Source organism: Coptis chinensis, chromosome 8, assembly GCF_015680905.1.
Source record: "Coptis chinensis isolate HL-2020 chromosome 8, ASM1568090v1, whole genome shotgun sequence".
NCBI classification, from domain to species: Eukaryota; Viridiplantae; Streptophyta; class Magnoliopsida; order Ranunculales; family Ranunculaceae; genus Coptis; species Coptis chinensis.
Genome location: NC_141463.1, coordinates 49,142,144 through 49,154,092, shown reverse-complemented (window position 1 = coordinate 49,154,092; position 11,949 = coordinate 49,142,144). Strand labels below are relative to the sequence as shown.

At 34.6% G+C, this 11,949-nt stretch overlaps 2 protein-coding genes across 10 annotated transcripts; one reads left to right on the top strand and one right to left on the bottom strand.

Moving 5' to 3' along the window:
* The first annotated feature begins 452 nt into the window (after positions 1-452).
* Positions 453-885, top strand: LOC147481778 (uncharacterized). Its single transcript, XM_086579045.1, has 2 exons — positions 453-611; positions 700-885. Exons 1-2 carry the CDS (start codon positions 453-455, stop codon positions 883-885), a joined length of 345 nt encoding a protein of 114 aa, XP_086435171.1.
* Positions 886-2,103: 1,218 nt separating this feature from the next.
* LOC147481777 (uncharacterized) lies at positions 2,104-9,622 on the bottom strand. 9 transcript variants are annotated; one of them, XM_086580768.1, is made up of 14 exons: positions 9,324-9,426; positions 9,124-9,196; positions 8,298-8,648; positions 8,134-8,221; positions 7,947-8,013; positions 7,062-7,259; positions 6,455-6,553; positions 6,176-6,252; positions 4,815-5,025; positions 4,579-4,732; positions 3,555-3,730; positions 2,785-2,847; positions 2,564-2,656; positions 2,104-2,468 (listed from the first exon to the last, which is right to left on the bottom strand). In XM_086580768.1, exons 5-10 carry the CDS (start codon positions 7,957-7,959, stop codon positions 4,698-4,700), a joined length of 633 nt encoding a protein of 210 aa, XP_086436894.1. In that variant the 5' UTR covers positions 7,960-8,013; positions 8,134-8,221; positions 8,298-8,648; positions 9,124-9,196; positions 9,324-9,426; the 3' UTR covers positions 2,104-2,468; positions 2,564-2,656; positions 2,785-2,847; positions 3,555-3,730; positions 4,579-4,697. The 9 variants fall into 9 exon arrangements, with proteins under 9 accessions (XP_086436894.1, XP_086436895.1, XP_086436892.1 ...); XM_086580769.1 differs by having other exon boundaries at positions 2,567-2,656; XM_086580766.1 differs by having other exon boundaries at positions 2,104-2,203; positions 2,294-2,468; positions 2,564-3,730.
* Positions 9,623-11,949: the final 2,327 nt, after the last annotated feature.

The following is an 11,949-nucleotide window of genomic DNA, read 5'->3' as shown; positions in this document are numbered from 1 at the left end:
ACTTGCTAGCATGTGTGAGCTCTTAAGTGAGCCATACATGCTAGGGATCAAATCTTTTCTTCCATTAGGGGCTTTTCTATGAGTCTAGGAAGGATCAAATAACCTTTTTCAAATCAACAACTAATGATAGTTTCACATGAGGAGGATTAACTCTCCACCTTTTCTTTCAAATCTCTATTTTGGTATTAAGTGCATGTTTTCAAACTTTAATGTCTTTCTTAATGTTTGTGTAGGAAGGAAAACCTAGCATTAATATTATAACCTTACTCCTTAGTTCCCTTTATTGTAACATCCAATTTGTAGTTGTTCTAAACTTTAGGTTAGTTCGAATCCTTATTCCAACTCTACGAAACGAAGATCGTGAGTAAGGAACCTTGAGTGCTTTTGCATCAATTTAGAGAGTTCAAACCTCTAAGTAGTAGTAAACAAGCATATATCATAGGGTATGGCAGATGACTGGGATTGTGTGTGTTCATGCTGTGAGAGTGCTCTTACCAAAGAGAGTTGAGTGGGTTGAGTACTGCAACTCTTACTTTTGGGTGTCAGAGTACAAGCTAGCTTACACAAGTAATGTCATACCCATGAAAGATGTGAAAAATTGGCCTAAACCTGTAAGTATTTATATATTTGCCTTGTTTAATGTTCTTCAAACAAATTTATGTTCTTCAAACAAATGTGTAAAGTGTTCTATTTTGTTAGGATCCAATCAAACATGTGAAACCACCTTCTTTGGTGAGGGGTATTGGAAGGCCTAGAAAGGAGAGAATGAGAGCTGAGGATGAAAATGAAAATGGGCATGTGCAAAAAAAGAGGAAAATGACTTGCAACAAATGTAAAGGAGAAGGGCATAATGCAAGGTCATGTAAGGGTCTTACTGCATCATAAATGACAAGCAATGGAAGCAGTCAGCCAAAAGCAGCACCAAGATTGAAACCTAAACCTTGGACAAGGTCTAGAACTATCACAGGAGAGTCCACTGTCATGGACATGGCAAAGTAAGTTTTCATTGTACTAGCTAGTTACTTGATTGCATGTGCTTTTACTTGTTTTAAATTGGATTTTGTTTTGTTTTGTTGTAAACTTTGCTAGAAAAATTATTAGGAAGACTAAGAGTGGTATTAGAAAGGCAAAATACAAGGCATTAAGAAGTGGAAGTGATAATCCTACAAATGATACTGTAAATGATACTCCAAATGAGCCCATAGCAGAACCACCAAGCAATTCACCAGTAAGAGTGGCACCACCAAGACATGAACACCCAAGGAAGAGCAAAAGCAGTGGACCTACCTTTTTCAAAGCACCAGAGCACAGACATACTATGGGTGACTTGATCAGAAAGCAAGGAGAGGGAAAAAGAATATTGCAAGTGTGCTACATGCTGCTACATAAGTTGTGAAGGCACAAGGCACTTCCAAGGCACAAGCAACTGTTAGAAGCCACCTGTGAAGCCAGTGGAGAAGCCTTCTCTCAAGCTTATACAACCTAGACCATGGTTCAAGGTGGTCAGGGTAGCTGATCCATGGCCACAATTTGGAATTATCTGTATTACTTTTGGAACAGTGATCTTGTAACAAATTGCTGTAATATACTTTTGTAAGTTAGTATGTTTGCTTTTTGGTTATTTTGGTTATTTTGGAAACAAATTGCTATAATGGATTATACACTACACCATAACAGTCTATTTGTAACGGATATGCATCCGTTACAAAAAATATTAGTAACGGTTATCTTGTGTTGACACAAAAGCGTGACTAATATTAGTAACGGATATCTGTAACACTTATTATCCGTTACAAAATTTACTAACGGTTATAAAATGTCACTAAAATTAATTTCAGTAACGGATACCTAACCGTTAGAATTTATTAGTAACGGTTATCAAATTTGTTTAGCATCTGTTAGTAACGGATATAAGCGTCACTTTGATTTTTTATTACTAACGGTTTTGTATCCGTTACTAACAAATTTTCATTGTATAAAAAAAATCTATTACTAAAAGAACTGTATCCGTTACTAACGAATTTTCATTGTATAAAAAAAAAATGGTTTCTCTGGCCCTACAATTAGTATATTTACACTTAAAAACAGATTTGAGAACTACAATTCAACAAGAACAATCTCTTCAAAGTGAACCAACAGTGACGCTAACAATGTAATTACTAAATTCCACCAAACAGCATACAATTTTCATCCAACCAAGATCCTAAAAAAGTAGAGATGGTCAAACCATAAATTTAAGTTTGTCACAACAAATCAATAAACAATTCTTACAAAAATGTTGTTCCACACACACTTCTTGGCATTGTATATTCACGACGTACTCTTCTAAGATCTGCGGTCTGAGGGAAAAACCCAATAGTGGTTGTTGGAAGGATGGGAAGGTTTAACTTCTTCTGCTGAGCATCCAACCTCCCACTCATATGTGTAGCCCTACGATGGTCAGAACCCTTCAAAGCAGCAGCAGCAGCCTGCACAAACACGAAAACAATAACAGGGTAAATACCAGGTTTATTTTCCGTACAATGATGATACAAGCAAAATAGAATAATCCTTGAACACTTACAGCTTTCAGCACAACCTCGATGTTATCCCTTGGGGAGGATTTCCTAGAAGCTTGAGCAGCAGCAGCAGCATTAGCAGAGAAAAAAGCCTGATTCTAAAACAGTTCTAAAACAGCATTAGCATTCTAAAACAGGTGCTCCAATGATTTCCAAAGATCCAATATGTGGATGCAGAAACAGTTCTATCTGATCTGAACACCTCACTTCTTTAGCTAAGTATCACCTTTAGTGGGGGGACCAAAAAAAAAGAAAAAGGCAGCCATGTATCCCTTCTTTTGCAGCATCACTGTGACATTCAATCTCACCAATCAATAATTACAAATTGATACACAATGGAACAATTAACTTACCACCGAAAAGAAATCTACATCAATTTTAAGTTGTCTACAACAATTTTCAGTTTTGTACCACAGTATCACATGGAAAGTAGTTAAGTATTCATCAAGTAAATGGATTTTTTTTCTTCTAATATGAGCATGGATACAATTGGCAAATTCAATTTCTTATTCTCCATCACTCCTGATCATCTTCACTAGGAAATTATAGGATATGTGAAGGGTAACACCCAAATTTGTTGACAACTTCCAAACACAAGTTTAAAGACCTTAATTCGATTTCTTATTCTCCATCGCTCCTGATCATCTTCACTAGGAAATTATAGGATATATGTGAAGGGTAACACCAAACTTGTTGACAACTTCCACACACAAGTTTAAAGACCTTAAGAGCCAAATGCCCACTAACTATCTAGCTATTCTGGCTACAAAGTTCTATCCAAACCAGTGATTAAATCATAGAGGGAGAAAAAGGAGTAGACATAACATATTTGACAGTAGGAAAACATAAATTTATAAAATACTTAGATTTGGGTAAATTCGAATAATAAAGCACATGAAACAACATGAAGTTATATAAAAGTATATAACACAAAGTTATATATATAACATGAAGTTCTAAATAATTCGAAAACGGATTTGCACAAAAATTACTTACCTCTTATTAATATAAGACATTAACTTATTTGTGAGGTAGCAAACAGTGTAAGATGAATAGCGACTTTGAACTCCAGAAACATGGCGCATCAGAGATTCATTGATGACAAGATTACAAAATTCATCTGCTTCATATACAAGCAACACATACGCAATTTCCATTTGCTTGGAAGATAACTGCAATAAATAGACAATATTAATTTCTTTAAAGTCAATGTCTGTGAAAGTTGCTACTGGGTTGTAAGTATCGAAAATCCTAAAAAACGTTTACACGGAAACTAAGGTTATTTAACTTTAGGTTTTACCTCTGAAAAACTTTTAATTAGTGGTAAACAATCAGCGTCAAATCATACGAAACGAAGAAAAATTACGTGTGTGAAAAAGAATGCACACAATAACCAACTCTAAGCCACCCAAAAACTTATACTAGTGGTAGGCCCCTTAGAACTTGCGAAGACATGGAAGGCTACATTCCACACCAAGAACTTTCATTCTTATAAACTATTGCCCAGGATACTTTCAGCAAGTTTTTCAATTTTTATGTAGTAATAAAAAGAGAAACAGCACAGAGAGCAACACAAAGAAAACAACAATGCAGCACAATACATATTTTTCATATAGTAGTACACATCACGGTCAAACAATTTTGTGATTAACTCATAGTCTAATGCAAACTTAGTTGTGATTTCTTACTCTCCATGCAGATGCCTATTCAGTATTCACCCTGTTTGGCACTTTAGAATCTGTTTTATAAAACTTCATTTTACCGATTTTAAAAAAAAAAAAGAATAAAAAAATATAATCAACTCTTCAAAGTATATGAGACTTCATCTGGAACAAAAAGTGTCCACACTATTGATCTCTCAATCGGATTTGATGTTATCCGATAACTGACACCTTTGTCAGCAAACCTAGTAAGGAGATGTCCTATAGTGACAATATGAAGTAGTTGCTCACCACATGGATAGGAGGGATAGCTAAAAAATTATGGAAACAAGTAACAGGCCAAGAGCAATGTGACATACCTCCAATAGACCCAAGTTCAACAACTTTAGTATCAATTTCAGCTACTATGGATTTCAAAGCAAACTTCCCTTTTTCTGACTTTTGTTGTTCTTTCTGCAATTTCCTTGCCTCTGCTGCTTTAGCTTTCAGAGCTTCCTTTTGCTACTTCTCTTGCTGTATAATGAACTCTTCAGGGAAACATTGTACCTTACAATTAAAAAATCCATAATACAGAAATACGCTTAGAAAAGCTTACCTCCCTCTTTAATTTTTTTTTCTTCAGCTAAGCGAATTTTTTCTTCTTTTCTTTTTGTCTTTTTGGCCATTGCTTCATCCTCCCAGATATTTTTTCCTTCATTCCGGATATTTTTTCCTTCATCAGCCTCAACAAGTTTATTATGTGCCTGCTTCATAGCATTACCCACTTGCTCTGTTGGAACATTTTCTTCTTCATTATTGCCATATACCTGTGCACAAAATCATAAAATCATTGACATCTTTACATGTATATGTATACCAGAGTCAATACATGTATCAGTTGTGCGGATAGTGTATACCTATACAAAACTATTTAATCAAATACAAGTACTAGAGTAGTGACTAATATCATGGATCAGTCTACCAATACGAAAAACAAATAGACCCCTTTGCTGTGGATGCTTTGTAGTTTCATGTTTTAATAGAAATTCACTTTTATCAACAAAAAATTGAAAAACAAAACCTTTTACTTTTCCAAAGTTATTGTTGTTTCATATCGAATATATTACTGAATTAAATATAACAAAACACACATTATTAAAACGACAAAACTTAGACTGAAATTTGTTATTTAATGTGATAAATTAATTAAATGACAACTTAAAACTGTGAAATCTGCTTCAATAGCCAATGGTTTTGCACATTGTTTGTCTTGACCTCAAACAAACAAAACCAAGTTCGACAAACATAGACGACAAGGTTGCAAAAAAGACTCAAGTAAACAGCTCGAACTATTGGGCCTGCCAAAATCTAAACCACTGTAGCTAACAACCTATATTAATCGGTCAAGCTATAAAATACTATTCCCAGTATTATATCATAAGAAATAGCATATGCCAGTTCACAGTGTTATTAAAAGACGGAAAAATGTCATAATCCTAGGCTCCATTTGATACATGAAAAATAGTGTTGGAGAAAATAAAAACAATGAAAACCTTTACAAGGAGTGTTTGATTGGGCGTGGTAAATGAAACTTTATAACACAGTTGTTTGGTGGACACCGTTTTCTAAAAAAACGTCTAAAAACGTGGAAAACTACTTTCCTAGTTTCATCCCATAGTGACAAAACTATTTGCACTAACTTTTGAGGTGTGGTTGGTTTTCACCCCATACATTGTGTTAATTTTCATCCAACCAAACACATGGAAAACAATCTTCATGTTTTCTTGCAACCACCCAAACAGTGAGAGCAATTTTCATTAAAATGTTTTTCAATGAAAACAAACCACAATGGAAACCATTTAATTGAAAATTATTTACGACCTATCAAACACAGCATATAATATGCATTGTTAATGCCCATATTTTACGTTGAAATATAAGAAAAAATACATTGTTCCCACAACCACAATCAGATACCTCACTTATTTCATTTTCACTGAAGCGTTCACTGAGCACAGCATCATCTCCAAAACCTGGTGATAACGAGCCAAACCCTGAAAAACATTGATAGATAGCTTCAGTTAAGACCATGAAAATACAATCCAGTTACACCCATGGGCATATATGATCACAGGACTGTAATACAATTTTGTGTTTTCAGCACATGCAGAAATAACTGAACGCCAATATTATTTTTCAAAGATCTTACCAGGTACCAAAAAAGACTAACAAAAGTTTATCTCTAGGGTAACATACCAAAATCAGAAGAAATGTTTTCAGTCTCCTTTGAAAATTTCCTCTGGCCACCATCTTCGTACTCGTTGTCAGACTCCAAACAAATCAAACCACTGACCACTGACCCCTGTCAAAAAAGAGGAAGACAAATATAATATCAGTGACAACTAAACTCATGGTGTTACTTGTCATGTCTGTTTATGTGTAATCGTATATATAGATCAGCAGAGCAGAGAAGCAGTCTATGCTATGATGGAAGAAATCGTACAACAACATTTAAATCCTGAAACTTCATGGCTTCTAATGTAGGAGCAGGACCCACTGAACTACATATTTCAAACCCCTACAGCAAATCGACAATATATTCATTCTATCTATCATGAAGACAACCTTATTCTTTTCGTAATATGATCACACAAGAAACAGGGCATCATGCTAAATATAATGAGTACCATTTTGTGCATCCTCTATATTTCACTATACATGATAAGAGAGAGATATTGACATTTATAAATAACATCAACTACGAAAGTTCCCATACAACACACACCATGTTGATGGTAATCCAACATGTACTAGAATTTTTCACATAAATTCAAGTGAATGAAACAACTAAACAAGAAATTACCTGCCGCAGTTTTCTCTTGGTTGAAATCAAAAGTAGGTAAAGATCCAATGTTGTAGTCAGACACTCGGGAAACCTTGGATTTAAAAGGCAAAGAAGACATTGGGGTGTCAAGAACAAAAGGAGTGGAGGATGTTGGACTGGCCTTTTTAGGCATTGGGTCATCATTGAGAACCACAAAGCTGGAATCATAGGCGTCTACTGTATACAATATATAAAATCAATCAAAATTCATAGCAAGGATACACCTAACATTTAATCAAAACCCTTATCTTCACACTATTAGGGTAAAAAAAAAAAAACCCTAGTCAACCAATACTCGAGATACACTATCTAGTTAAAAGTAAAATTGAAGAAACCAAAATAAGAAATTATTACCATAAGCCCTTTTAAGTTGTTTGTCAGAAGCGTGAGAGAATTTGGAAGTACATTGGGCAATTGAAGAGAGTGGTGTGTCAAGAACAAATGTAGGTTTTTTAATAGGGGTAGGATCGTCATCATCAAGAATTACGATATTATTATTATTATTAAATGATGATGATGACGAGTCTAATTTTCTTCTCTTTGTGATTGTAGAAGTAGGAAGAGAAAATGGGAAAGTTCATTATTGGTCTTCTTCGTCGGAGAGAATTTCTACTAGTTGAGACATGGTTTGAAAACTGGAAAAAATAACGTTCGAAGCGGGATATAAAATGGCCCAACCTAACCGGGGCTTACTAGTTACTACTAGTATAGCACTAAGTCACTAACCATGCAGGCCCGCCTCAGTTTTCATAGGATAGAGTCTTGATAGTTTGCCTCTTAATAAATAAGATCGTTCATTGTTGTTTTTAAGTGTAACAAATAAAATTTATAAATCTAAATTTTGATTGAATTGAACAGTTTTACCTCCCAAAGGCATATGATTGATCAATCGTAACTTATTATCTCCCAAGCTAAATCAAATATTCTTTATCTGTAATAGCAACATTTAAAGTACTAGCTCATCAACTCATACAATAATACAACGAAAAAGACAAATGGAAACAGTAAAAGCAAGTTAAGACAAACTGTAGAAAAGCCCCAATGAACATACCGCCTTGGCCTCCTTGTACTCAGTTACTGCCTTGTGAGAAGCATAAGTGAACGTGGTGTCAGGTCCCAACTCGGGAACGATGAAATGGCTGCACCAATAACAAAGCATGTCAAATAACATTCAGAAATGAAAGTAATGAAATAGTGAAAAGAATCGGCACTTACTTGTTGGTGTCAAACCACTTGGTCATTTCCATAGCAGGTACAGAGGCATTTCCTCTAGCCATGGAGAAGTAAGTGTCAAAGCCAATCTCACCACCAGTCCAATTGTACCTGGAAGGAACAGCTCCGAGCAATGCTGTCGTGTCAAGTACTTGGTCATAGTATGAGAACGTATTGCTGGGGATATACTTGATCCCGGCACTGGACATCTGTTTCCAGATGGACGATCGAAGATCAGCAGAAACCTTCTGTAAATCCTCGGCACTGCTCTTTCCATCCCAGAATGATTCCAAAGCAAACTTGAGCTCTCTCTTTGGCCCCATACGAGGGTATCCAATATGTGATGCCATTGTACTGGTTCATCAAATAAAGCCCAAGAATAATCAGTATCTTTTCTTAACCAAATAACTCAATAATAAGATTTCAATAAGCCATATCCAAATATCTCTTTTAAATAAATCGGATCCAAATAGTAGCTTTTTGACCAGATTCATGAAAACGGATCTAAATCAGATCTAAATGTACCAACTCAAATAAGTTATACTCACCAATAACAAGTATACTTTATAAATAGAAAATCTTTATTACAAATGCTAGCAGAAGAGATCTAATGGTTTCCTCCAAGAGAACGAGAATAAGAAACGAGAAATATATCATAAAAGAAATATATCATAGAATTTTCAATTAGTATTTGAAGAGATCTAAATTTGTTTTCAAATCAAACAACTAATAACCATAAAAGATACTTCTTTGATCTGATAATTCGAAGTGTAACCAACCCCATAAGCTAAAAACCCAATTTCAATAAATCGGTATATAAAGTTGTTACCTTGAGCAAATTGAACTCTTTTGAGAATCGAAAATCTTATTGATCTATTCAAAGCTTTGCGATTTCCATCGATCTAGATTTGAATAGACAATATTCTATCAGCATTCAAACCTAATTCAATCAAATCTCACAATCTCCAGTAGTAAACTTGTAACACACGAGAAGAGAAAGAACAAAAGGAGGGAGAGAGGACGACTAACCAAAATCAAAACCCTAGCAGCAGCGGCAGCGCAACAACTCGTTTCTATTTTTCTTTTTGAGGGCATATGTTTCGTTTTTTAGTCTGATTTATATTTTGATTTTTAACTTTGTCACACATTAATAAGCGTTACTAAATATTCAATAAATGTTACAAAATAATTCAAGTATTTGGATAGATACTTACTAACGGTTAGAAACATTGCTAACGGATAAAAAGTGTGACAAATTACCTAACGGATCAATATGTGTTACAAATAAAAAATCCCAAATGTTACAAAATCACCCAAATGGTGTAGTGATAACTTCTGTTAATGGCGTATCTTGCCTTTTCTAGTGCCTTTTGAAATTTGTAAATTGCATTTATGGAATGGAATCAGACTGATATTGTGTGTTTACTAGGCTGGCTAGTCAATGCCTTGAGAATCATCAAAACATTGTTAATTTGTTTTCTATAAAAGCAGAGCCACTCCCCCAAGCACACCTCACATCACCAATCAAATCTCTCATCCAGTACTGCCTCTCATATCTTACTGTCTCGTCTCAAACCAAAAAATAGTACTGACAAAAAAACTTAGACAAAATGCAAAGAAAACAAACAACTCCAATAATGGCGAATGCAAGGTTATTATGCAGACTTCAGTTAGATAGCAAACAAATTGATCAATCTTTTGAGCAAATCAAGTATTTGCTAAAAGATAAGAAAGATAGGAGGTTGTTCTTGGAGATGATGGAGAACGATGGCAACTTGAGTCTCAAGGTCTGTAGGCACTACAACAACTTGTGCTTTTTAGAGTTGGATGATTATTTTGGTCTATGTGAAGAGGAACTAGAAGCATTTCCACCACCTGGCTTTCCCCCAAAACCAGGGTTTGCTCCTCCACCACCAGCCAAGGGTTTTGCTTTGAAATTTACTCCAAAACTGATAACCTGATAAAATTTGAATATAATTCTACTCCGAATAAATAATGAATATCAAACGGAAGTAAAACTAAAACTTTATCGTAACACAGTTCTTATCAAAGATTTCTACTCTCGATACTATTGAAGTAGAGTTGGAATAGAAGATTCGTTCCACTCCTAGTTCTTTAGCATTCAAGTTTCCTACGACTATCAATCCTACCAAAGTCAATGAGAGTTTTACGAATTATACTACGATGCAATTTATACTAACAAGATACTGGGATTATAATGATTCAACTACGAAATGCTACGTAATACTAAAGTTTGAATCTAGAATAAGAATTAGGGGGGAATTGAATCCAACTTAAGAACTAGCATAGATTGTTGTTATCTAATTCTTACGTTCTTACGGTAAGAATTGGTCGTTCTAATCCCTAATTATACATGACATCTCTACCAATTCATAACTGGCATGTGAGGAAGTCCACCCATTCTCATGGCTAATCAACGACCTTCTAGAGTGGAATAGACCTTTACAACGATTGTACACTACACAATCAAGTTTTCATCAAGGTTTCATCAAACCCCTCTAATGGAGGTTTAGCCTTGATTCATCAAACTATCATTTCCATATGAATTAAAACTAGACATCATAAAAAGATTGGAACTTTACTTATTTAAACTCAAATGGAAACTACTCATGCAATAATTGATTTAAACTAATAATGACAAATAAGTAAATCTAAATATTGAAACTAATAATTAATGGAAAACAAAATTAGATTATCAAGAACTAAATATTTTATTGATCTAACAACTAAATAACAATCATTCAATACTGAAATTAAAACAAGAATAACAACTAATTAATTAATTGAAAAACTAGATCTAGAACTAAGCTTTAATTGCTACTTTCTATCCTAACCTAATTGATACTTAAGAGCTAAGTCTTGTGTGTGGAAATGGAGGAGACCAGATCCACATTTTTGTGCATGGGCTAAGGGTCCATGTTTTGGGCCGGAAAATCGAGCCCAAAGCCTAATTTCTTCAGTCCACAAGGCCCTTTTCAGCTGGCTTTGACTTCAACAAGCTTTTTGTCTACTTCTTCTCCTCTGATTGGGTCAAGATTTAAACCATTGGAAAGCTCTTTCTGAGACGGTCGTTTTGACATAAGGTACTCCCAATTCCAAGGCTTGAGTCCAAAAATACGATCTTCGAAAGTTCTGCTGACTTTTGTGTTCTGTTTCTGCCAGTCTTAGCCTTTAATCACAAAACTTCTTAGCAACCAACCCTTGCTCCTTTATATCGCCAAAGTGACACATTTCTGCACATAATTGACTTCAATGCCTGAAATACATAAAAACATGTAATTAACATTAACTTTTATTTATTACTCCCATAATTGGTCTAAAAGTATTATTGTTAAGGGGTTAAAACTACAGTTTTGGGCTCTTATCAAACCACCCCCAAACAGCATTTTGCTTGTCCTCAAGCAAATATGAGAAATTAGCATAAGTGACCAAAAATGGAGTTCTAACTCTTTATTTTCTTTTATTTATTTATTTATTATTTATTATTTATTTGGATGGAAACTTACTTTTCTCATCTGAAGCGACTAACGAATTCTTGATTTCAAAGGTTCTTCTCTTTTCGATTATTCATCTCTATTCTCAGACTTATTCAAAGAATTGGGTAGGTTGATTTTTTTATTTTGTTTTGTTTTGT